The 26,985-nt window shown below is 37.9% G+C and overlaps 2 protein-coding genes across 5 annotated transcripts; one reads left to right on the top strand and one right to left on the bottom strand.

Annotated features, from left to right (window-relative positions):
• Positions 1 to 466: 466 nt before the first annotated feature.
• sugp2 (SURP and G-patch domain containing 2) lies at positions 467 to 15,248 on the bottom strand. Of its 3 annotated transcripts, none has more exons than XM_002936325.5 (11): positions 15,164 to 15,248; positions 13,713 to 13,845; positions 10,670 to 12,091; positions 9,423 to 9,522; positions 8,252 to 8,718; positions 7,649 to 7,760; positions 6,632 to 7,011; positions 3,944 to 4,005; positions 3,029 to 3,165; positions 2,321 to 2,442; positions 467 to 913 (listed from the first exon to the last, which is right to left on the bottom strand). In XM_002936325.5, exons 2-10 carry the CDS (start codon positions 13,831 to 13,833, stop codon positions 2,325 to 2,327), a joined length of 2,919 nt encoding a protein of 972 aa, XP_002936371.2. In that variant the 5' UTR covers positions 13,834 to 13,845; positions 15,164 to 15,248; the 3' UTR covers positions 467 to 913; positions 2,321 to 2,324. The 3 variants fall into 3 exon arrangements, with proteins under 3 accessions (XP_002936371.2, XP_004911084.1, XP_004911083.1); XM_004911027.2 differs by having other exon boundaries at positions 15,070 to 15,229; XM_004911026.4 differs by having other exon boundaries at positions 15,075 to 15,204.
• Positions 15,249 to 15,406: 158 nt separating this feature from the next.
• On the top strand, positions 15,407 to 24,609 carry armc6 (armadillo repeat containing 6). Of its 2 annotated transcripts, XM_012960033.3 has the most exons (8): positions 15,407 to 15,567; positions 16,088 to 16,253; positions 17,700 to 17,782; positions 18,859 to 19,429; positions 20,567 to 20,712; positions 21,517 to 21,648; positions 23,311 to 23,448; positions 23,553 to 24,609. In XM_012960033.3, exons 2-8 carry the CDS (start codon positions 16,127 to 16,129, stop codon positions 23,763 to 23,765), a joined length of 1,410 nt encoding a protein of 469 aa, XP_012815487.1. In that variant the 5' UTR covers positions 15,407 to 15,567; positions 16,088 to 16,126; the 3' UTR covers positions 23,766 to 24,609.
• Positions 24,610 to 26,985: the final 2,376 nt, after the last annotated feature.

Raw genomic sequence — 26,985 nt, 5'->3', positions numbered from 1 at the left:
TTTATCTTCTGAGTCTGAGCTTTCAGAAAGAGTAAGCACTACACATTAGAACTGCTTTCAGGTAACCCATTGTTTCTCCTACTCCCATGTAAGTGGAGGGAGTCCCAAGCCGGACTTGGATTTCTTACTATTGAGTGCTATTCTGTTATCTACTGGGAGCTATCTTGCTCCTTTCCTATTGTTCTGCTGATCGGCTGCTGGGAGGGGGTGATATTAATTCCAACTTGCAGCTCAGCAGTAAAGTGTGACTGAAGTTTATCAGAGCACAGGTTACATGGCTGTGGCACCCTGGGAAATGAAGAATATGGCTAACCCAAAGTAAAATTTCAAAATTAAATATTAAAAAAATGTTTTTTTCCCTGACAGTATTCCTTTAAAGACATCAAACCTATAATTTCACATACAAAGGCAAAGAGTAAAATGTAAGAGAATGATACCAAAACACACAAAAAGAAAGAACCAAAGAGATGCTTAAGATACTTTATTTGAGTGGTTGTGAACTTACAACAAGCCATTTTCAGTTGTAAAAACTTATGAATTGCTTTTTTCAGGAAACATTAGCAAGGCATTTGTCAAAGCAACTAAAACCTGGAAACCCACCTTGATTCTGAACCTCTACATCACGTAGCATTTCTTTTTCAAAAACTAAATCTGCTGGAATACAATGCACAATACCCAAGTTACTAAGACTGACAATTAAAAAGTAAATAAAATGTGATTAAAAAAAAAAACTGGAAAGTAACAACACTTTTCTTTTAACCCCACTAAACACCAAACAGCAATAGCTAAATGTCATGCAAGGAGGATGCCTTTCATATGGCTCAAAAATAAAAAAGGGTAATAATTAAACCCTGAACATCTACTGTAGGAATTTTTTTCATGGATTGCTGTTTTCTTCAGGAATCCTGCAAGACTGAAAAAGAAAGGAAGTTGATGGTTACTGCATGACCAATTCAGTATTTAGATTTTTATACTAAAGGCTAAGTTCAGACCTACATATGCAGTTCTTGCTGTAAAGAGCAAGACCATGTGCATAATGCAGGTGAGGGCAGGATGTTTTGCCACCAAAAAAGGCTGAAATTAAACCAGGGATGAGTTTAGTGTGACTTGGTCCAGATTCCCACAGTTGGCTTAAAGACTCGGAGATTGAAATTGTGGAAAACAACTTGAGGAGCATGCATTCCCCGATATTGTGGCTAGAATGCAACTCATAATTAAGCCATGCGGCTACATCACTGGTTGTAAGGGTTTAAAAACTAAAATTCCCAGGTTCTTTGACAAACATTATCCAGGTTGGCATGTTAACAGCCTACGTAAAAGGCTGAAATAAAACAGCGAAGAAACACTGTTGGGTCTTACATAGGTCGATCAATTCCTGAGATTGATGAGAACAGGCATTTCTGAATGTTCTGTTGTAAACCCATGAAATATAATGGAGAGGTAAAGGGCATTAAAAAGAAAAAAAAAAAAAATCTGGTCCTGTGACTGTCTTGGCCCACATTGGTCACTAAAGTGTGATGTGGTATATTGTCTTGCCATAAAAAGACCAGTCAAGGGAATAAGAGCTGCTAGTATTCAAATGCAGAAAAAACCTGCTCAAAAATAATCACCACAACCAGAAATGACCTACAAATCATATGTGCTTTCAGAAAAACATAAGCACTAATGTGCTTTAAGGATCACCACAGCCACACAAAGCTTTCTAAAAGAGCACTGAAGGTTGAAACTAGGTTACAAAAAGTAGCCAGTCTGCACAACAAAAGTACTGAGTGCAAAAAACTGCAGTTGCCATAAAAAAAAACAACACTTTGTGCAAGACTAAAATGGATTGAGTAAACTAAATTCATCATTTGTACTACAAACAAGCAATGGTTTCCCAGGTCTTCTTCATAAAGGGCAGGAATTGCTTTCTTGAAAAATCCTCATTTGGTAAAGCAGCACATAGACCAAAAGGTCATGCTGTTAATTACACATATAAACATGAGGAAAAGATCCAGACTCCAGATTTTTAATACTTGGAGTGACAAAATGAAGTCAAGGGTACATAACCGCTCTCCTTGAGAACATGATTGCATTTGCTGCATGTACCCCGGTCACAATTTCCTGTGCAGAATGCAAGTGACCCCCAGGGAATTTTCTCCACAGTGTATGTGCCACATGTTCAACCATGGCAAAAGACAATGAACATAATGGGGACCACAAAAGGCACAATTTTAAAAGAGCGAGTATAGAAAAAAAAAAAAAAAGTCAAAACTGTCTGAATATTACTACATTTAAATTTTATCAGGGTGGCAAAAAAATGCCGCCATTATGAACTTACCTACTCATTTGGTTATTTTTTGCCTGTACATTTGCATCATTCTTTGACGGAAAGCATCAAAGTTGGTCTCTGAAGACTCACCACTTTCCACACCTAAGCCCTCTCCTGAAGAGATTGAACCCCTGTGAATGGTAGCATAAACCAATTTTAGGTTAGATTTTGTAAATTAACATTGTGTTGCCACTGACCACCAAAATGGCATGGACTAAAAATGAGTAGGACGATATAATAAGATAATATATGGGAATACAGCACCCAGAACTACACTGTATGATGCACACTGCAAGGGCACAGCAGCACAAATGCAGAATATGGGAAAACTGCAGGAGGGAGGAAGTTGTTTAAGTAGGAAAGCCCCTGACATAACTGTGTAACTCCCACAAAGGGTCACTTCTATAGGCTAAATCTATAATCTTCGGTCAAGCCCTTGCTGTAGCTCAGACTGTCTGACCCAAGACCGGTGCATGAGACAAAGGACACATTTCAGGCACAGCAGTTGTACACCAGGCCCTGACCTAAAGGGAATTTAACAAACAGGTTTGTCGTCAGGGGCTGCACTCTACAGTCTGATCTGCAGATCTCATTTTGTCATTACAGTTAAAGTTTACGTATGGTTTTATTAAACATTTACTATTCACTATTTCCTAGCTGTTTAAAACTTTAACGTTTTCTATTAAATAAATAAATATGACACTTATGGCAACATACACTTTAACAGGATTTTTGATCCCTGACCCACTGGTGCCTAGCCCTTGTCCTTCCTTCCATCCCATCTTGCTCAGCATTTGGAAACCCACATTCCCTTCTGTTAACTTCTTGTTGGCAAACTCTAGATCAGATGGTTTCTGTGTAGAGAGAAAAAACACATGCTTTTTAAGAATTAACAAAGTAGTGCTGGATTTCTGAATTGGTGGAATAAAGAGCCAGGAGCACATCCCTTAGGATTTAGAATACAGTATTCCAGATTCTCCATTTCAGCAAGCTTGAAGAGTAAAATTTTGCTTTATTTTATCAATCACAGCAAAGGGGTGGATTTATCAAATACTGGGGAACGTCAAAAGATTCTTGGCAGTCCTGTATTTTGTCTATTTTATTATGATTTTCCTTAAAGTCAGAATGTCTTTAATGAACTTAGAAGATACCTGTGTTCATTTGTTAGTAATGGTTCTATGAAGCAGTCAAGAGTTAAGTTAAGAGTCCCACACAAACCTTAGCACAAAATGGTTAAACCTATTAGTCAGTAAGGATGTAGGTGGCTTCATGAAAATTATCTTTTAACATGAAGGTCTATATTAATATTAATAGACATTTTATAGGCTGTTGACATAAAAAGAAATAGCATACAGTTATGTATGTTTACATCACAACTGCTCCCTCTAAAATCACATTAGCAAATTACCTACATTGCATGTTGAAGTAAGGTCATTTATATACTGAATGAAGCTAGAAAACAACACAACAGCCAGCTGGCTGTTGTGTTGTTTTCTAGCTTCATTCAGTATATAAATGATGTATATGTACAGTATAGGATGTAGGTGTTACAGTTCAGTTTGAACAGGGATTATGTTCAAAATGCAATGAATAAATAAGAGTCGCAAATTACTATTGTTAAGTAGTACTCACCTTGTTTCTGTTATAACCGCGGCCACGGGGTCTTTCATATTCTATGCGAATTGGATCATGCACTGTGAGGAGACAAAAAAAATAAAATAAATAAAGCCGTTATTTATTTGGTTAATAAAAAAACATAGTTCCATGTTCAAAACAACATATTATCCAGTGACCCAAAAGGTACAAAGAAATGATTACAGCTCTTACAGACTGCTTGTTATGTCCATCTCAAAAGTAACCTTTAGACAAAGATAAATTTCCTCTTCTGGGGTACTTTTTAATTTCTATGAAGCAAAAAATTCTCCACTGTGTATAATGCCCTTGCAATCTCTTCAGACAGAATAGATAAAAAAAGCACTTGTCTAGAGATCTGAATGGCGTCTCATAAATATACACCTAAAACCTGTGGTATCTATTTTGGCTCAAGCTCCCCTGTGAGGGCCTACCTTTGGTAAGGCCCCCTTAGGTCATAAAAAGGTTAAAGAATATTTACAAGAATATCTAGGACAACAAATAAGTGTACAAAAAAAAAAACTCTCATGCTAATTAAACTTCAAACTAGGTTGCCATGTATAATCTGCTGCTGCATATTAATGGTATTTAAAGGGCATTGTTCACCTTTGTGCACCAAGTTCCAATATATGGTTCTGTACTTCATTTATACTTGTTCGGCTATGGTCTTATTAAAAATTCCAACATAAGAACCTCCAAAACCAATCTTATACTTTATGCTTAATCACATTTGTCTCTAGCTCCTCTAAACTGAGAGGGAGGAGCATAGCTTTGTCTGACTGAGCAGGTCACATGGCCATGTGATATAACTATTCTTTGCCCTTAATTCCTTCTAATTCGTCTAAAGTTCTTGGCCACACCTCTCCAGTTTACATTTGGGCTCTGCCCCCTCATCTTGAAACTTTGCAAATAATCATTTGTGGGCTGGGTGGCTGCAGGACAAATGTGAGACTGCCAGTCCTGCCTGCAATAGAAAGGTTACACCCGCAGTTCAGATAGCATAGTATTCTAACTGCATTGTTTCAGTATTTGCCCACCTAACCTGCCTGTAACAAAAGCTTTTGACTGCAGCTTGGACTGCATTATTAACACTGCTCAGAGGCAACTCCGAGCAATGTGGTGCTGCATTTAGAAGACTGTGCGACATTTGTCCTGCAGCCACCCGGACCATCATTGGATTATTTATTTGCCCACGCCTGGATCAGAAGTTTCTGTTTGCCTAACCTGCCCGTAATAAAAAACATGCATGATTTTCTAAATGCAGCACCATAGGGCTCAGCTCTGCATTTAAAAAAATAGAGCACTCCAAGCTGCAGTTAAAGGTTTTCTATTACGGACATGTTAGGCATGCAGAAACCATGGCACAATTTAATTAAAGTCTCAAAAGTCAAAATCTATTAAGCACACTATTAAATAGTACTTCTACTGCTGTGTAAAAAGGCAATATTTCTGGCTTGCCTAACGAGACGAGATACCTTACTACAAACTACATTTTTTTTTTGAGTGCCCACCAGCACCACCCCCCGATCCCCGCTGTTCACTACTCCCCCTGCTCCCTCCTGTCCGGCTGCGTCCTTCTCCAATGGCCCCAGGCGCGCTGCAGCATGCATTATTTATACAGCGCATCGCCATAGCAACCGGACGCTTTCCGGTCTGTAGAAAGGGAAGCGCGCCTGCTTGTTCTGAAAAGGGAAATGTGCGCATGCACCGCCTACAGTGCTGGTCGTAGGGTCGTTGCAGTAGCGATTTTTTTTCCTGTTTGGCTTCTGATCATCTGAACAATGGCAATTTGGGGAGACTTAAGGGCACTATTGAAACAACTGAAGGTAAGCCTGCAGTTTGAGATTAACTCTTTGGAAGCCTTTCCTTCTCCTTTAACACAGAAGAGCCAATGAAAAAATAAATATGCAAGGCAGAAAGTGACCCATATGCACAGAATGCTTAGAATGTCAACTGGCTACGTTACATTAACTAGCTGCACACTGCTGCATTAAAGTGTTTAAAGAGGTCGGTGACCCCCAACCTCTGGGGCATAAACACAGACCTGTCATTGTGTGGATAAGTATCTTTGGAGGTGATTATCTCATAATATAAAGAAAACTGCCAATGCATATACATTTGAAATATTAATTTCCATTGTTAATAGAATGGAAAGCTTTTTTTTTTTTTTTTTATAAAGGTGAACCCCTTTAATAGGATTAGAAATGGTGTGTGTGTTGGCTTATATATGTTTATTTGGGCAAAGGGCAATGTCTTGTATTATGGAAGGAAGAAATACATGGACCAACTTTTGGTCCATGTATTTTAGATTCAGTTACTCTAAAATGAGAAGATAGCTTGGTCTGTGCATTCAGCCTAAAAGACAGCCTGTTGGAACAATATCTGGCCAAGAATTGATGTACATAGGCCCTTATAATAATCCAAATAATTATTCAATCATTAACTCAAGAGTGCCAAACAGGCAAACATCTGCTTATCTGGTGATGCCCAGCTAGAATAAGTAACTAAGACATAAGATCATTTAGTAGTAGTAGTAGTAGTAGTAGTAGTAGTAGTAGTGATGCTTATCCCTTTTAAACGAATATTAAAACAATTGTTTTTGGGGGTTTTTCTTATCTATTTTTAAAACAAAAACAACCAAAAAACCCCCAAAAACAAACAAACAAACAAACAAAAAAAGCAGCTTACCTTGGGGCTCTTCCACTAGACAGACTCTTTTGGCTGGAAGCATGCCAACTTTTAGTTTTGTAACACGTTTCCGCCTTAATGGAGGCATTGCTGGGGTGGGCATTGGGGTAAAGGCAGCAACAAGTGGGCTTTCCACAGAGGGTGCCTCAGCAGCTTCACACTCTGCATCCATCTCAACCTCATCTGAATCCTCAGCATCACCTGTTCTGATGTTTTCCAGTTCCCCATCATCTTCCAGCAAATTAAAATCATCATCGTCATCATCATCATCGTCATCATCTTCCTTGTCATCATTTGCTGCCTTTTCCTCGGCAAGTTTGAACTCCTCAACTTTACTCTGATAAAATTTATAGGCTGGACTGTTCTTTTCTCGTAAGAACCTTAGGAAGATGCAAATGAAATGAAAGTAAAAAGTCTATTGTGGCATCCAAAATAGAAGACCTCAACAACCTGGTTATTTTGTATTCAGAAATGCTTTAACTGAGTTTTAAGTAACATTTTCAGCCAGAGACAAAAGTTTTCTAGCCACTGGATATAAATAGTGCACTATTGAGATAAAGAGGCCCACTTACTACCACTGGAGGTAATAGCATTGATTATTGTTTGAAAAGGAATAAATATTTTAGAGGTTTGGTCAGCAGCAGAGCTACCACTGAAATGGAAATCCAGGGGAACCTTTTCTTATAACGCAACGTAAGACAACCTTTATTAGCACATATGCATTCCATAATGCGGAGTATAGCTATTTTTCCCTGGATAACAAAATGGACATGACATACAACGATTACAGTGGACAAAGGAAACTATACACCAAAAGCAATCAGGAAATCTTTTTCTTTGGACTTGGACCTCGTTCAGCATGTCACACTAATAATACTGGTATGGTGTACTGCTAAAATAAGTAAACCTGACCGTACACCTAGATTCACATGCTGTATAAGAAATGTAAAATCTAAAATGCAAGTAAGGTTCATCTGCTACTCATCTGCAGTAAACTAAGTCAAAAGTTTCACTCACCAGAATTCTGGGTTATTTATGCTGTTTTCCATGCTAAACTGTTCCAGTTCAGGACCCATCTGTGCTACAAATTGTGCAAGTTTTACTGCTGTGTCCTTGGTCTTGTCATCAACTGCAAAAAGGGTAAAATGACTGTATATTTCAGTAACCTATACACTGCATATTTAAAATAGAGAGGGTTGAAATAATACTTTAGTCTTTTTGATACTTTTTAATACTTTCTAATCCAATGTCACACAGAGTGCAAATACACTTTTGTCCTAACAGTTTCTACCTATTAAAGCACAGGTTGGAACAGGTTGTCTGTGAAGCAAAATCCCTTTATAGTATTTCCTTGAACTAGCAGTATGTGTTAGTAATTTAGTTTGCCTAAGTAAATTTATCATTTTATAAAAAAGGTGGCACTTTAACTGAAGGGATATGGACATAAAAACAAAATGCACTACACCTATACCTGGACCCAATTACAAAGAAACCACTTTATCTTCTTTATCTTTTATTTTATTTTAATAAAACAAAGGATTTTGATGGTGCAGAATCCCAAACTTCTAGGCTGAACTCAATATTAGTAGATTGTTTGATTAAAAGATTTTATTCACTTACGCTCCTCCTGATCAGATGAGGATTTCTGCTTTACACATTCTGTTACCTCCTCTTCCTTCTCCTCTTTCACCTTTGGTGGTTCAATGGTAGTTTCTGTAGTGTCTGTGATTGGTTTGCTTTCAGCTTTCTTCAGCTCTTCAATCTCTGGCTTTGCTTCAGACACCTCCTCTTTGGGCTCAGATTTTGGTACAAGTTTTACAGGCTCGCAGGTAGAGGGCTTGACGCTAGCCTTCCTTAGTCTTTGCTTTCTTGAATATGCAAGACTTTTATTTATTCTTTTCCTTACTGCCAGCGCTTTTTTTGCATATAGCATGGCTCTGATTGCTTCATTTGTGGTCTTTGCAGGGGCTTTCTTTAGCTTCTTTGTTTGAATTTTGGCCTCCTGTGTTTCACCTTTAGACTTCTGGAACTGTGCAAGCTTTTGACGATAATATTTATATTCACTGCTGTCCTTATCAAACAAGAACCTTAACCGAAAGAAAGCATGTTAAAACTTTAATGCTTGAAAATATTTTGCTGTATTAAAAACATTAACATATCTGGTCAATAAAACTCTAGGGCACAATTAATTCAAAATTTGTTACCAATAAGCATGGAGACACTGTTAATGACACTTTCATGTTGTCCCCTGAGGACACCAACTCAGCATAGTGGTGATGTTATAGATAGGGGTTGTTAAGTTATAAAGAGGATCTGCTCAATTTGTTCTAGTTTTAATACAATTGTGTGGAATTGATTACAGGTGTGACCTTCCTTCTATTTTGGAGGATTAGGGAATTCCAACTCGTGTCACAATTTCCTCCTGCTACAACATGTCCTCCAGTTCCCTGAGAACCAAGGGCAAAGAAAGTGCTTGCAACTGATAACTAAGTATTTTTTTGTTAATAGGTGTTTGTTATGTGGCCCTTCAAAAGAAAAAGGAGGGGAAAACAGATAAAGCACAGAAATATGCTACTCCATTCAATTCAAGGATTGGTTGCAGATGTCCTATACCAGTGGCTCCCGAGCAACATGTCCCTTGGATGTTGCTCCCAGAGTTTGGATACCCCTGTTATATGCTCTTCAGAATTCTCTACCTCTAGAAAGGAAAGAGAACCTCCTTCTCCCACACCCCCCCAAGCAGATGCCACTATTTCCTTTGAAGGAGACAAGCATACTTTGCATCACTAACCAAAACACTGGCTTTTCTCCGTCAGCAGGGTATCCATTTTTTGCATTCTCTAGAAGCTTGTCTATTGTAGCAACAACTTCAGGGTCTGCCACTTTTTCATCTAAAACAAAGAAACAATATGAATAAGTTTAAAATTTCTATTATCAATTTAGGGGCAGCTTTAACTACAAATTCCTTAGAAAGAAAGCTCTAATTACCAAATATTTTATGAAACACCCCTTTAACAACACCAAGAACTTTCACGCAGTGCTAAAGAGCCAACTTAAAAGATTTTAAATGGACCTGCAACATTGTGCGGGTATTAAAGGGGGATGTAAAATCATCCCATTAAAGGAAAAGTAACGCCAAAAAATGTAAGTGGATACAAGTAATTCTAATATAATACTGCTAATATAATGTACTGCTTTGTTTGCCTCAGAAAGACTACTACAGTTTATATAAAAAGTGCACAGGCACATAACAGATAACAGAAAAATAAACTATTTTATGCTACTGAGGTTACCTGCTATGTAACCTATGCCTTTTCTCCAGCTTGAATGGCTGCCCCTGTGGCTACACAGCTTATTTATATAAATTATAGTAGTGTTACTGTAGCAGACACACAACTTTACCAGCGCAAGGCAACAATACATTATATTTCATTTACTTTAAGAAAAAAAAAAAAAGCTGTTAAATGGCTCCTGCTGGACGGAGACCAATTTAATTTCTCCAAGTAGCACAGGCAGGGCTGTCTAAAGCAGTAGATATAGATATACACACGTGTGTGTGTATACATACATACAGCAGCGAAGACTGGTCTTCTCAATAAACACCAGATTAATTCTATAAGACTAGTCTTTTCAATAAACGCCAGATTAATTCTATAAGTCCTGTGAGTGCGGATCTCTTCGCTGCTGTATCTAATTCTTCACTTGGACCTGCACCCAGGCTATTGTGATCCGATTGACGTGAGTGCCGACTATCTCCTGATAAAGGGAGCAATAATTTTAAAGTTATACATTTGAAAATGTAATAAATAAACCTTGCTTTCCATACCAATTACATTTACAAATAACAAAATGCAACAGCAAAAACACCCACAAATTCCCTTCCATTATGGGCAGTGAGAATTGCTGGGACACTGATCTGAAAAGAAAGTGGATATCTGTATCATTGGAAATAAGAGTCAAATCACTAACACTAAAGAATATCTGCAGAAAGGAAAAACAAACATACTTATAAAAACACAGCATCTTAATATAACCTACCCTTGATTTCTTCTTCTACACTTGGCTGAGGTTCATCTTTCCCTTCCTCTGCAGGAAGGATCCTTGCTTTTAAGACTGGCTTTCTATCATTATCTTTTAACCAAATTTTCAGTTCTCGCAAGAAATCTTTCCCAAAAAGGAAAGAGTCTTTCACATTTGGAAAGTCTGAAGCTTTTAGCTGAAAGTCAGACAGGCCAAGTACATTCAAAATATTACTTTGTCTGGCAGCTGTTGCCATGGTAAATGTTTGTCCTAAGAGCACCATAGACTTACGACACAAAAACACTGTATTTTTAAGTGCCCCCAATACCTGCCGCTGATCAGTCAGAATTGAGTGCTTTAACTCAAAAGTGTTACAGGCAATTAGCAAAGGAATAGCACATTTTAGCAGACGTTGCTGAATTATCAGCATTTCCTTGTCAAAAGGTTTAATCACTTCAAAGAAGTCATTTAGGTTTTGCACAGTGTGCGATGCCATCAAAAGATCCAATAGTTCATTGTCTATCTTTGGATTCTTCAGAGCTGGGTGACTTAAGAACTTTACTGCATTAAAGCACTGTTCCCTTTGAGATTTTAGCATGGAATATTTGAAGCACTCCACAATTTTATTACAAGCATCAGTCTCTACTTTGAACAGAGCTTTGTGCTGCTTTATAAGGTCATTGTCATTTTCCATGGTGTTGAACTTGGACCATCTTATCATTTGTAAGCCATGTTTTAATGCTGCACTTTGATCTTCTGCATTTACAAATGCTGATGGGTTTTTGGATAGCTCACCACCCACTGGCTGAGTTGCTGCTGCTTCTTTTTTTCCAGAAATGAAACGGCTTTCCTGAGCAGACTGTCCACCTTTTTCTGGGCCCTGGCGAAATGCTTGCCCTCTCCCTGCTGGGCTACGCTGAACCTTGCCACCTCTTGTTTGTTTTGCAGGTCCTTTTCCCTTGTTCCCTGGAGACTTAAATGCTGACTGCATAAGGCCTGAATAGTTTCCTCTTTGCTCAAAACGATTCAGTTCTGAATTCAAATCCCTGTAACCTGCTGGTCTGGGTAAGTTGTATTCTGCAACTCGCAGTTGGTTACGTTCAGGCTCCCAACGCCTGGAGCCATAGCCAAGGTCCCTTGAAAGAAATTCACTGTGTTCTCTAGCTCTCAGCGCCTCAAGATCCTGTAATCGGCGGTCAGAAGAAAGTTCTTCTCTGTATACCCTTTCCCTTGATATAGAGTCACCTTGCCTCCATCTGTCTAAACATGGTTCATTGAGTCGGCCTGGAGAAGAGTCCCGACCATAATCTCGGAGGTAAGATTGACTAGCTATATCCTCTCTATCCCAGCTTCTGTCCAATGCATCACGAAGAGAGTATCTTTCACGGTCCCTATAAAGAGCATCGTAATTATCCATTGGAAGCTTTGACTTTGATGCACCTAGACATGAAAAAAAAAAATACTGAATTCATATTGTATTTCCAATTATATATTATAAAAGTCAATTATACATTCTGTAGTAAAGCGCACCTTGACTATACAAAATAAGACAAAACACTTTGTATACACAATCTATTGCTGGCAGCACAAGTAAGAGCAGTTATAGTTAGCTGTAACTTGTACAGTATAATACAACATATAAAAGGTGAATTTTTACTTAAAATTAACACTTTAATGAATAACCCTATGAGCTAAAAAACTATTAGGAGGTTTTAAGTAATTCTATAGTGTCTGGCCCTGCCCAGGCAGGCATTTACAAAAGCTCCCTAATATAGCAAGTGCATAGACTAGACTTTTTCCTGCTGCACCCTTATAGATTAGGCTGTGTTTAAAAAAAATACATTTATGATAAACACTACTTTTTAAATAGTTACACTTTGACTAATTGCAAAACAACTGCAGTTTTATTGTTTTAAAGAAAACTACACTGCAGTGCTCGAAAGAAAAGAAATCCCACCAGCAACTGGTAGCATTATACTAGGTGCTCCTGCAAAACTGTATCAAGGATAAGGCAATCCTTAGCTTTCCTGTGCACTACTGTGAACACTGTTTATGATCATAAACTTCAAACAGTATGTAACAGCGTTTATTGTTTTAACTTAGATATGTAAAAAAAAAATAGTTGGATTCAATTAAAAGGCAAAATAATTTCTTCAAATGAATTCCATACACACAAACTTGCAATCACAAATGAATGGAAAAGAGGACAGCCATTTCTACTGTCCCAGAAAAATAGAAAAATGCTGGTGAAATCAATGTTCCCTCTAAGCTGTGGCCAGCACACACAACAAATGTTATTTATTTTGGCCACCAACCTCTCAAACAGCACCCCTGTTCAAACCATCTGCACCACATGAGCCGACTTTCAGAAAAGGCTTGAATGTATGGTAGTTATAAACTGGAGTGTCCCGACTATGACATAAGGTTCAGGGACTTATGTTTATAAACTGGTGTATAAAAAAAACCCCAAAGAACTCACTGTTTTCAGAAAGGAATTTAAAAATAACCTGATTTATGCAAGAGAGACAGCAATATCAATCATGAACCCTAGAGACTATACCAGTAAAAAGTAGGGATGCACCGAACCCACTTTTTTGGGTTCGTCCGAATCCAAACCGAATATGCTAATTAGGATTGGTAAGGGTTAAAAATTGCCGCACACACAGGGCATGGCGAAATTCTCCCCCCCCCCCCCAACATTTAACCCTTCCAAATGCTAATTAGCATATGTTAGTTTATGCTAATTAGAATTCGGTTCGGCCAGGACTGTGGATTCGGCCAAAACCGAACCCTACCAAAAAAGACTAAATACCGAACCGAATCCTGGATTCGGTGCATCTCTAGTAAAAAGGTTTAAAGCTTTACGCTAACATTGCAAAGAGATAAAATATAAGAAATAATAACCTTAGACAGTATATAGAGTCAGAGGAAACGATGCAATCAAAGGCACTGTGGTATATGCTATTTGTCAGAAACATATTCCTTTATCTCTTGCACCATGAAGAATACCTTGGTACCTTGTACCAAGAATAATTTGCAACATTTGCTAGTGAAAACATACCTTCAAGTTGACATTCACGGAGAGTGTCAGAAAGTGCTTGGTTAAAACTCATCCGATACCTTTTCATTTTCTTTTGTACTTCAGCATCAAGTGTATCACGTGTGATCCTTTGACTTGCCATTACCCTTTAATCCTAAAAAGAAAAACAAATTGCATTAGCTGGAGACACAGAGCCAAGTGCAAGCCTTTAAAATATAATTTGGTACTTTCACAATTATTTCTCGTCCACTGCAAGAAAAGTGGACGATAAAGATACAGAATATAACTGTAAAATTAACTTAAGGGCCAAGGCGCACAGAGAATTTAGATAGTACAGTTAACCAAAAGACTACTACACGTATAGGACCTAGGGTTTTCCCGGGTAAGGTGTCTACAAAAAATTTGAAGTCTAAAAAAATGACTTAAAACATTAACAACAGAACTGCTTTGCATTCAATAAGGATTAGTTATATCTTAGTTGGGATCAGGAACAATATACAGTTTTACTATTACAGAGAAAATGGAAATCATTTTAAAAAATGTGAATTACTGGCTTAAAATGGTGTCTATTAGAAATGGCCTTCCCATAATTTGAAGCTTTCTGGATAACAGGTTTCCAGATAACAGATCCCATACATGTACCTGATGTGGATCACTCCCCATTGATGAGGGTGGGAAATACCAAGGCTTCCCAAAAACAGCACATTACTATTATTTTACAAAAGGTAGTACATTGATAGTATATTAATAAGAAGTGATCGATGTATGTGGAGTGTGAAGCAGCTGAACATAAAACAATTTCTGGAAATCCAAACAGTTTTATGTACCTTGAATAAGCTCTTGCACTTTTAACATAACTCTTGCTGTAAATGTAGTGCAGTGTGACCGGATTTGAGACAGGTATTTGCCCTAGTGCAGTGGGCTTGAAACATGTTGTTTATTTGGTAACTATATGAGTTACTGCACTAAGGCAATTTGTAAAAATTGCAGCAATGACAGGATCTCACGCAGTATCTGCCTGTTCCTCACTGCACTGGTGGGACTGACTCATGAAACAATGTGGCAGAAGTCAACTTAATAAAAGACCTTAGAAGCATGCAAGGCATCTGCTACATGTTGCAGAAAAAGCAAAACTAGCAGTGAAGAAGGCGGCAGAATGCTACTGCTGTGCAATAACCTATACAAATACATCTGAAACAACTGAACAGGTTTCCTAGAAAGTCCCTTAAAATTGGTGGTTCTGAAACCCATCATCAAACCCTGCATTATTACATTTTAACCAGTCTGTCATCTCTTAGCAAGGAGTCGCAGTGCAGTCATGTGACAATGAGACATATCACTAAAGTGCAGCAGTTTTGCATTAATCAGCAGCACGAACCTCACCATGACAGCAAGAAGATTGCTGGGTTACTGAGGCACCTCCAGCATCTGCAGCCTCTTCTGAGGTACCCTATACACACCACCACTCCTACCTTCTCGTCTTCTCTCTCTGCTCCCTTGCTTCCCTTCGCTGTACGATTATTTAGGCCGCACAGGAAGGGGGTGTAGCCAGTGCGTTACATTACAGGAAACAGACCGGGGCGGAAGTGGGTTTGAGTTAACAATACCGCGTTGCATTATGGGGATCTGTATAGCTTTTGAAGCCGGATATTTTTTTTTACCTATGTGCTTGTTTTAGGATTATGACAGAGCCACAATATAACGAGAGATAAACCATTATCGCCCTGTTTAGCGCCAATGAATCTAAAACCGCATGCGCTCCCACACGTGTTTCTAAGCTGTCACAGGGGAGTCGTGATGTCACTTCCTTTTGTTGGTTGCTATGTCAGAAGCTTGGAGACGGGTCAAAAGAAAACGGGGTTTGGAAGACGGTCAGGTAAATGAAATAAGGTTTTGTCTTAGACAAAGTTTGGGGAAAGTGTGAGCTAAGTTCTGCGTGTGTGACCATTGTTGATGGCTATAAAAGCTTTAAAACTAGAAATGATGGCTGCTGCCTGGGATGCGGCAGAACACAAAGAGCTTTTATTTTGCAGGTCGAACTACATCACTGTGCCGCATTGTCACGCAGCATTTTCCTCCCACCCTCAAGATTTTTTGAATGGTCATAAGCTGTATTTTTGTAGTAGATGTAGTAGAACCAAACTGAACAAATAGCGAGGAAGAACTGAATGACCCAATAAGTTCTCTGCTTCATTCTTAATGAAAACAAAAGGATTATACATATATATTTTTTTCATAATTTTTTTTTTTGAGGTCACAAACAGGCAACGTTTTGGGCCTTCTCTCACTCTTTATCAAGCCTTTGACATTTGAAATGTCAAGACCTGGGTTGATATCCATTTTAAAAATGCTTTACCATAATGTAAAACCATGCTTTAATGTGTTTTTTTCAACAGCCTGTACATCTGTGAGGAGAAAAAGCTGTATACACATTTATGAAAATGGCATGTAAATGGGTAACCCAGGAAACATTTGATGCCATTGTGCAAGAAAATATGACTGAGTTTGAGATGGATCCAGAAGAAGCCCTAAATGAAGCTATCCAACAATTTGAGTCTCAAGGTACTGGGCACTTGAAAACTTTCAGAAATAGAATGCCCCAATCTTTTTTTCTGCAGTTATTGAGGCGTTTTGTATGTTTACTGAGATGACACCCACAAAATTGTTTGCAATTTCATTGTCTAAGTGATAATGACAAAAAAGATTTATTATTTATTTATTTAAAAGTTGCCCATAAATGACATACACCGTTTAATAATGGTGGGTGCCTGACAGCTTTCATTTATTTTATATATTTTTATTTTGAGTTTTGTATGTAAAAGGGAATGTAAAGGGAACTTATACTCCCCTCTTTGACACAAGCACATTAAAGGGGTGGTTCACCTTCAGGTTAACTTTTAGTATGTTCTAGAATGGCCTGTTCTTAGAAACTTTTCAATTGGTCTTCATTTTTCACAGTTCTTGAATTTTTGCCTTCATCTTCTGACTCCTTTCAACTTTCAAATGAGGGTCACTGACCCCAGCAGCCAAAAAATTGTTGCTCTGTGAAGCTACATTTTATTGTTGTTTTTTATTACTTCTCTTTCTCTTCATATTCCTGTGTCTCTTTCAAACCACTGGCTGGTTGCTAGGTTAAATTGGACCCTAGCAAGCAGATAGCTGCTGAAATTCCAAACTGGAGAGCTGCTGAACAAAAAGCTAAATAATTCAAAAACCGCAAATAATTAAAAATGAAGACAATTGCAGATTGCCTTAGAATATCACTCTCTACATCATACTAAAAGTTAATTCAAAGTTGAACAACCCCATTAAAGGTGTCCATAGACAGTAAGATCCGCTCGCTTGGTGACCAATTTTCCCACCTACGGGTGGGTGATATTGGGCTAGTTTGAATTAGAATGGCGCGTATAGGCACCATTGGTTCGGGGACCACATCAACGAGCCGATGCGGTTCCTAATCCAATGAAAAATCAAACCTGCCGATTTCAGGCCCGGCGTTGGCGCTCATACATGGGCCGATAAGCTGCCGATTCGGTCTAAAGGACCAATATCAGCAACTCGGCCTGTGTATGGCCACCTTTAGCTTATGGGAGCTTGAAGTTCCTTTACTTTCCATAGTGGGTGGTGCACAGAGTCTTTGGAATGAAGAGAGGGTTCAAGTCCTAGAATCCATCACATCACAATGGAACAAGGTTAGGGAGCGGTTGGATCTTAGGTGGTTGGGGGAATCATCTGGTATCCTTTCACTGTGTGGAATTAGTTATGTCTGTGTAAAATATTTATTTCTGGAAGTTGAGATAGTGTTTATGCAACCTTTCTGTGTAAGCCCAACTGATAAAGGGACACAATTTCAGCCACATTATTCATTTTAAACTGTTGACAGTATGCACTGTTGCATTCACATGTCTTTTCTTTCAACAGGAGAAAATTGCCTGTTCTTTTTAGGACTTGGGGCCTCAAATGATTAGTACAGTATGGAAATAATAAAATGTTTTTCCTGTTCATTAGGTGTTGACTTGACTAATATTGTAAAAGCAGTGAAGAAACCATGTGATGAAAATGAAGTTGCTTCAAATCACGATATTTTACAGGTGTGTGTGGACACATCAATATGTATACTTACCATAAATACAGGGAGTGAGCAGTGTAACTTTGCACAGAAAGAAGCTTCTTTCTCTATATGAGGCAAATTAGGGGAAACTCATTTGACGGTTATGCTTCTGTCTTAAACTTGGGTGGCACCATGCCATATGTATTTCTGCAACATAGAAATAAACCATTTCATATTTATATTACTATGGTTCTACAGGTATGGGATCCCTTATCCAGAAGCCTGATATCCAGAAAGGTCCTAATTACGGAAAGCCTGTCTCCCATAGACCCCATTTTAATCATTCAGATTTTTAAAATTGATTTCCTTTTTCTCTGTAGAAATAAAACAGTTCTTTGTATTTCATCCCAAATAAAATATAATTACGCCTTATTGGATGTAAAATAATCCTATTGGGTTTAATTAATGTTTTATCGATTTCTTAGTAGATTTAAGGTATGAAGATCCAAATTACGGAAAGATCCCTTATCTGGAATACCCCTAGTCCCAAGCATTCTGGATAACAGGTCCTATACCTGTACTAATAACACTTTTTAAAATATGCACATAAAACTTGGTGTATATAGTTTTGCTCCACTTTTCTCTCTTTTCCTCTCTTTTGCATAGAATTCAGATTATATTACAAAAACGAGTAACTGGTTACAATCGGTTTTCCAAATTACTACTATTACCCTTCCACACCCCCATTTAGCAAACTGCTCAACTGCTGCATACACCATCACAAGTAACCATATGTCTAGTGTTTTTCTTACAGTTATTTTTGGCTCCCAGTTTTGTTTGTTTTTTTGTTATTCGTAGTTATTAACTTATGATGTTTCCAATAGTTCTTACTCTACTAGAAGTAGAACTTTTGGATGTATGATGCAAATCAAATCTTTTAACTAGAAAACATGAAATATTTAGCTTAAACATATGTACAATCACTATGAAAAATTATGATAATAATAAATGTACTGCATATACAATTTCTTAAACTTAGACGTGGTGGTAATCTTAGAGCTTATATTTATGATACTGAGCTTCTTCAACCAAACAAATTTGTTCTCTAATTGATAGACTCTGGAGTCCTTGAGAAAATCTGTACAGTCGTCTTCTGTAAGTGAAATTTCTGAGCTCCTTATAAAATTTGGAGATCAGTGCAAGCAAGGATTGGCACATCGTTACTTGGCAGGACAGAAATCGGCCTATTCAGTTATACTAGAGACCTGGAGACTTTCAGAAGATGATCGTGAGGCTTTGCTGAATGCCTTGTATGCTATGTCTGCCCTTACTGAAGGGCAACCTGACTTACTAGAAGCCTCAGGGCAGCAACTGTTGCTTCAGACTTTTAAGAACCATGCAGGTGATGCAGAGGTTATTTTACTAGGCACACGTCTCACCCGCCATGTATGCTTAAAACATGAGCAGAATCGGCAGGATCTAGTGAAGGCAGGGATCTTGCCCCTCCTGACTGGGGCCATTAAAACTCATGGATCAGACGCAGATGTGGTTCGTGAGGCGTGCTCTGCTTTGAGAATTATGACATTTGATGATGACATCAGGGTGCCCTTTGGCCATGCCCATGATCATGCAAAGATGATCGTTTTGGAAAATGGCGGACTGAAGTGTTTAATTGAGGCAGCAAAAGGTACAATGTTTACTTGAACAAGAATTGTTGTATATTCACACCATTGTTCTTTACATGCTATAATACTTCCTTTCTTAAAATTCTTTTCTAATGGAAAAAATGATTTATTAATAAGATACTCATTTTCTCTATACACCCTTTAAACAATAGCTAATTCACGTAAAGTGCTTTCCTCAAGTGTTTCCTTATTACTTTCTAGCTTGTTGTCAAATCGTCACACTGCTTAGCATTCCTCAGACTGCTATCACTAGTAAACCAGCAGGAAAGTGTTAACAAACCACCAGATGAAGAGTAAAGCAGTAGTGAAAGCTCAACAAACACACCTTCTTCTTTATTACTGACTGGTGGTCCAAGCAGTGCAAAGGTTCGTCCTGTCTGTTGTGACTGGACTGGTGATCCTGACAACAAGGGTAACTTTAGCCTAGAAGAAGCAAGAGAGAAATAAGAAAGTACTTGAATACTCTGTTACTGACACAAAGTTATGTATTTTGTAATGGCAGTAAGTTTGTCAGTGTGTCAGTTATTATGTACTCTTATGTGTAGCACTGCAGAATATATTAATCCTTAATAAATGAGTGAAACAATAAGAATTAAAATGTGTGAAAAACAAGATATGTATCTTCTTTAGCTACACGGTCAAGGTGGCAATAGAGGTCTGACAGACAAAAATAAGTTTGGGAATAAATGCCTACTATAATAGTAAAATGAGGTTGGTCCCCTGCCCGTGCGTTTTTTTTTCAATAAAATTATTTCTTAAAAAAAAAAAACGCTTCCATTCTTAGGATTAACAACATATAAAGAAAAATAAGTCTTTGTGTACAGAATAACCTGTTCTGGTGTGGTTATATGAACAACTGTAGAAAATTATAATATGCAGGTAAAATTACAAATAAGTGCAAGCCGCTATATTGCATATAAAGGGTTTAATTGTATTATGTTGTATTTTGTTATGTAGCACGAAAGATGTACAGTTATTATAAATTAGGCAGTGAGAATAAATTCTCAAGGCTAAAAAGCGCATGTACCTTTACATTCATTATACTGAAAATCTCGTTTTACTTTGTGATATATTAGAGGCTCCATAGTGAAAATAATCAAAAAAAATCTTACTGATGTCTTATATGTCATGTTTACCAGCATTCACAGATAATCCAGGAGTCCTCAGTGAGCTCTGTGGCACCGTTTCCAGACTCTGTGTGCGCAACGAGTTTTGTCAAGATGTGGTGGATTTAGGTGGGCTTAATTTTATGCTGGCATTGTTAGCTGACTGCATTGACCACCAGGTATGTCCCTATCATGACAATCCAGCACCACCGCCGTTGGTCCCTGTATAGCAGATATACTGTTTCAATCTTGGTCCATAAATAATATCTTTCATATTATAAAAGTTCCCACTCCACCTTGGCACAAAGCAAGAACATTAATACATAAATATGAATAAAGTTTCCAAACAACTTGTTGGAAGTTCAACTTGTTGGTTTATCTGCATCTAAAACAGAAACTGAAAAGATTCCTCATTGTTAAATTCAACATTTTTAAATTATGCAAAACTTTTGTATACTAATATGTTTTGGCTATTGTTTTAATTTAAAAAGTTATTATTGTTCCATGTTGTGCATATTGCACCTACTTGTAATATTTTTGGATATTCTACTCTGTGACTGTAAAACTACTTATGTAAAACAAATGGTTGTAGATTTCTTTTTTTTTTTTTTTTTATTAGTATTTAGGGTTAAACCATTTTTACAGTTTGCTAAAATTATGGTTTAAATGTAATAGCCATCTTAGGGGTACTTTAGCTAGCATTTCTCCCCTGCTGCCCTGGTCTGATTCTTATCAGGGTACTGTTTATGTTTTAAATTGAGAGACAAATGTAAATAATGAACAAAATCTGTAAAGCTAAATAAATGATGATATTATTTTACATACCAATAAATGATATGCAAGCTGTGGCGTCTACTAGAATTAATAGTTGCATTTTATATGAGATGGTCTATTTGAATTTGCAGAAAGCAGCGAACAATATTTTTTTTCTGTATTTCTCTATGTAAAGACACAATGTGATTTTGTAAGATTTCTTCTTGCAGGAATTGGTAAAGCAGGTTTTAAGTGCCATTAGAGCTATTGCTGGCAATGATGACGTGAAGGATGCAATTGTAAATTCTGGTGGGACAGACCTAATAGTCTTGGCCATGTCACGACACCTATGCAGTTCCCAGGTAATTTTCTTTATCCTGTGTTTTCTCTTTGTTTCTAATAATTCAGCACAAAAACATGGGAAAGTCATACTTGTTTTGTTGTAGCTGTAACTAAAACCCATCTTATCCCAATAATTGCATTTAATTCTTTTAGTTATGCGCCACAATATTTACATTTCCATACAAGGCAGCTTTTGCAAACAGGTCCATTTGGTCCATAATTAGGTCTTGAGCTCCAAAATTGTGAAAATTATAGTAGCCATTTTGTGAGATCACCCAGTGATTATGTATTTTCACATCTACTGGGATGGAAAATGTATAAAGATTTTTTTTTTAGAACTCCACTACGCCTTTCTTTTCAAAGATTGTGTATGAATCTCTCTTTGCAGGTGGATGATAGCTAAACCTTGACTTAACATACATATTGTTCTGTACTTGCAATTCTGTTAAAAGCAGTCAGACTCTAGTGCTGTGCTGCTTCAGTGCAGAGTTTATATATATTTTAAATCAGAATTGCACTAGCTAATGTTACAGAGAGTGTTTGAAAGTGGCCTATTCTATATTGTATTATTTGAGGTAGACGGAGCCGTACTTAAAACGCATCAGTGAAAAGAGCTTCTCCAGCAGAATCCTGTACTGAAATTTTTCAAAACCATGAACAGATTTTTTTATATTTAATTTTGAAATGGGGCTAGCCATATTCTTCGTTTCCCAGCAGCCGATCAGCAAAACAGTGGGAAGGTAGCAAGATAGCAGCTCCCAGTAGATATCAGAATAGCACTTAGTGCTGTGAAAGACAGGGAGATTAGCCACGACAAATTTCCCTTGTCGATCTCCACGAAATGCCATCCCACCGGCTAGAATGTAAATTCCCAGTGGGATGGCATACGCAGCGCCGAAATCACCGAAGTTTCCTCTCAAGGCAATTTCGCCAAATCACCGTTCTGCATATGCCATCCCACCGGCATTTACATTCTAGCCGGTGGGATGGCATTTTTGTCATGTGGCGACTAATCTCCCCGTATGTCACAGCCCTTAATAGTAAGAAATCCATGTCTGGCTTGGGACTTCTCCAGTTACATGGGAGTAGGAGAAGCAATAGGCTCATCTGAAAGCAGTAACGCTGGCTTCTTCTGAAAGCTCACAGCTCATCAGTCACAATGGCTGCCTACACACCAATATTACAACTAAAAAAAATATACATTTGTTGGTGCAAGAATAAAATTTTAAATGGTACAGTGAATTAATAAAGTACCCCATAAAAAATCACGACAGAATGCCTTTAAAGTGATACTGACACGATAAAATGACTTTTCAAATTATGATTCTACATAAAAAGTTACCTATAGGTCATGTTCATCTTTTTTCACTGTTAGGGCTGGTTTTGTATGTAATTGTTACTTGAAGTTCCTAAACCTGACTGTTTTGCCAACCTGACTGTCCCTTCTCAGCCTGTCAGTTACAGCTTCTAATGATAACGGCCTACTGCTGCACAAATATGGCCGCCCCCTCTTAGAAGAACACAGGGGATCAGATAAGGAATGGAAAAGCATCAGGAAATACTTTTTCTGGCAAAATTATAAAGCTCATGCAAAGACAATGTTATGATAGATGTAAAAAAGGTTTCATTTCTGGTGTCTGTAACACCCTTTCCCATCAACCATTTAATGGTTACTATTGCAGATCTGTGATCAGGGCTGTGCAGCCCTTGCCATGCTAGCTCTGCGCAAACCAGAGAACTGTAAAGTGATCATGGAAGGAGGGGGAGCACTGGCAGCTCTTCAGGCGATGAAGGCACATCCACAGGACACCAGTGTTCAGGTAATAGTAATAATTGTCCTTCAATCATCTTAACAATCAAGTATGCAAATATTTCTAAACTAGCATACAGATTGGTTCTGACTTAAACCCTTTTCTTATTTTAGAAACAGGCCTGCATGGTTATCAGGAACCTTGTCTCTCGAACTCGGGATTTCTCACAGCCTATTCTGGAAATGGGTGCAGAGTCCCTTATTCTCCAAGCCCGTAGTGCTCACAAGGATTGCGATGATGTGGCCAAAGCTGCCCTGAGAGATCTTGGCTGCAAAGTGGAACTTAAGGAACTATGGACTGGACAAAAGGGTAGCTTAGTCCACTAGAGTTTATAAATAAAACTTCATTTGCAGCTTAAAGGGTCAAAGGTGATGCTGGACGCTTTATACTGTATCTCCATCCATCTCTACAACCAAAACCCAAACTTTTTTTTCCGTTAGAACACACAACATACAGTTGAAGTACTGAAAAAATGTACTGAATGGAGGAAAAGGTTTGGTCGGTGAACAGCATGACCACATGCTGGATGTCCACATTGTGAATTACATGAATTATTAAAAGACAGCAAAATACGGAAATCTATGTTGCTGATGCTTATGTTAAAGCTTTTATCTTCAATTTGGAATGGTCTTATTGATGACTCCTTGCAGTAACACAGGGCATGAATTGCATCAATCGCAGAGCTTGTGTTAATTGATTATACAGCTTCTTGCAGTATACAATATAGCACTGTGGTTTTAATTCAGGAAAAATCTATTAGTCTTAGTTTATAATCTTTCAATACCTGCCACTCTAGTTTTCCAGAGGTTGATAGTAACGCTGCAACATCCCCAGCAATTGAATTGATATACACTGTAGGAAAATGTAGGCTTTTCATGCCCTTTAAGTTTTTACTCTAGCAGGCTTGGGTTTCTGGACTCTGTCGTAGCTTTACTGGCCAAAGTAACTGTTAGTAAGAAGCAAGCATTGCCCTACTTAATGCATTACTTTAATCAGAGATGGAAATATGTTACTAAGTTTCATTTTCTACATTGAATAGCAAGAAGATACTTGAAGTGATGCCAAATGTGTGAATGAGCTTCAACTATGCTTTATTTATCTGTGTATGTATACAGTATTCTGCTTCAAATCTGCATACCCTATTTAATAAATATTTATCCTTTTTGTGAATATATCTTCATAAAGAAAAAGCCTAAACCCCATACTGTGATAACAACAATCTCTAAAACTCATCTTAAAACAGTTTTCAAAAAAGGACCACAACATCTATAAAACATAGTTTTTCCTTCCTACCTGCTTGAAATACAGGACAAAGTTGGCTCCAGTTTTTTTCCCAATGCATATTATTATTATTGCATATGATTAAAACACTAGCATATTCCAGTCCTGTACAATATAATATAATTAGGTGTATATACTGACCATACAAGAGGCAAAAGAGCTTCCATACTTAGAGGCTGATTTGGATAATCATTTTTACTTAAGAAGGGCATTATACACCTATAAATATTTGTTCAAAAATAGAACTTATTTTTTTGTGGGATGGCATACACATCACTTTGGTTTCCTGAAGTCACCCGAAGTTTCCTTGCGAGGCGACCAATTTCCCCGTGTGCCACTGCCCTTACACACTGGGTGTGTTTTTCACTGTTACTTGACCTAGTAATCAAAGTGCCTGCTACAGATTACTTCCCATTGGTATTACTGAAAGTAAAGCAAACTCCACTGAGCGTCTGTAGTGCTTCCTATAGATGTCAATAGGAAGCATTCTGTATCAGATATTGGTGTTTTGATTGCAAGTAGTTGTAACCAGAACATTTGTATTTATGGTGAACTCCCACTGATTTAACTGATTGTCATGTTGATGTTTCTGAATTTTTGTATCATGCATGCATACAAACCCACACTTCAGCACTGCCTATACTTTGGACTGTTCTGCCCATATTTACTGGAACTATAAAAAGATTTGTAATCTCCATAACTATAACAACAACAGAGAATGGAGCACAAACACTGGGCTTCTTTTCAAAACATTGAGTTATAGTGTCTAAAAATGACCATCAAGAGGGCTCACCATTAAGTGATGTGATTGTATATAAATATGTTACAGCAAGAGGAATAGGAGTGTCTAAACACCTGTATTTATGTGCTGCGACAAACACTTGCAATACTAGTTAGAACATGTTTATTGAAACAGTCATTTTCATGGGGGAACCACCCTTTTTAGACACATCAAGTGCTGTTATAATGTACTTCTGTATAAAACAGAGCAATTTAAAACTACTAAGGCCATAAATACTGGGCTAGAAAACATATTACACATAATAAAAAGCAACTACATTTTTGTCTTGTGGCAACCATTCCAATCATAGGCCTGCCATTAACATTGTAAATAAAAGACCTATGAAAGCAGTATTCAGCCTTTCAAGCTGCCAAGGGAAACCTTTCCCCAGCTTTGCCAGGGTGCAGAGCTTGTGATGGAGTATACCTGCAGGACATCATACTGCCAACTGTGTATTTATGTGTTATTATACCTGGAGGGGTAGAGCATGACCCAGAAACCAGAAAGGGTTTAATGTTGTTTTCAAAGGTCTGTAATAATATTTTGCAGAGCTAAGATTAGCATAAACATGTTTTCTGCAATGATTTCTGTGACATGGTGCAAAGCTTTACAAGAGTACGGTATGCGTAGATTATAGGTCACTTAAGCTATACACATTGGTATCTGCCAGAGGGGCTGCTGTAAGGTGCCATAGACATTCACTATTTACTAGGCTGTTGGGGTGCTGTTTAGGCATCTGTTTACTTGAAATCAGGGCCTGTTTTTAATCCCATTTCAGGCCTGTTGGTATCAAAGTAGTCAGTTTGGAAGTGCACACTTAGATGTTTGTCAGTTTGGTGGACCATTTAACTCGAGAGCCCAAATTTCTAATGAAAATTGTGTTTGACCCAAATTATTGGCCGGTCTAGGTAGTCAGTACAGTTCCTTGATGATTGTTTTATCAGCCCAAACCAGAAGAAAAGGTGGGGGAACCATTATTTGTTTAGCCGATGATCTATATACATTGTGCTATTGATCATTGCCTATATCAGTGATCCCCAACCAGTGGCTCGTGAGCAACATGTTGCTCATCAAGCCCTTGGATGTTGCTCTCAGTGCCCCCAAACCAGGTAGTTATTTTTGAATTCCTGACTTGGTGGCAAGTTTTGTTTGAATAAAAACAAGATTTACTACCAAATAAAGCCTCCTGTAAGCTGATAGTGTGCATAGAGGCTGCCTAATAGCCAATCTTAGCCCTTATCTGGCACTTTCATGAACTTTTATGATGCTTGTGTTGCTCTCCAAGTCTTTTTACATTTGGCTGTGACTCACGAGTAAAGGCCCCCATACACGGCCCGATAGAAGCCCCAGGGCCAAACGATCGGATTATTTTTTTTTAAAGCAGCTTGCTACCCGATATAGCCCACCTCTATGTATGTGTACTAATAGACAGTTTGGGGCTGATTTACTAAGACACGAATTAGAATCCGAATTGGAAAAATTCC

This window comes from Xenopus tropicalis, chromosome 1 (genome assembly GCF_000004195.4).
Source record: "Xenopus tropicalis strain Nigerian chromosome 1, UCB_Xtro_10.0, whole genome shotgun sequence".
NCBI classification, from domain to species: domain Eukaryota; kingdom Metazoa; phylum Chordata; class Amphibia; order Anura; family Pipidae; genus Xenopus; species Xenopus tropicalis.
This window is presented reverse-complemented; position numbering and strand designations above follow the sequence as displayed.

Coding starts and splice junctions, on each gene's coding strand:
- armc6 (XM_012960033.3), top strand. CDS start 16,127: ATGAAAATGGCATGTAAATGGGTAACCCAGGAAACATTTGATGCCATT. Junction 17,783..18,858: donor CAAATCACGATATTTTACAG/GTGTGTGTGGAC, acceptor TCTAATTGATAG/ACTCTGGAGTCCTTGAGAAA. Junction 21,649..23,310: donor GACACCTATGCAGTTCCCAG/GTAATTTTCTTT, acceptor TTACTATTGCAG/ATCTGTGATCAGGGCTGTGC.
- sugp2 (XM_002936325.5), bottom strand. CDS start 13,833: ATGGCAAGTCAAAGGATCACACGTGATACACTTGATGCTGAAGTACAA. Junction 4,006..6,631: donor TCTAGTGGAAGAGCCCCAAG/GTAAGCTGCTTT, acceptor GTCTCCTCACAG/TGCATGATCCAATTCGCATA. Junction 2,443..3,028: donor ATCAAAAATCCTGTTAAAGT/GTATGTTGCCAT, acceptor TACCATTCACAG/GGGTTCAATCTCTTCAGGAG.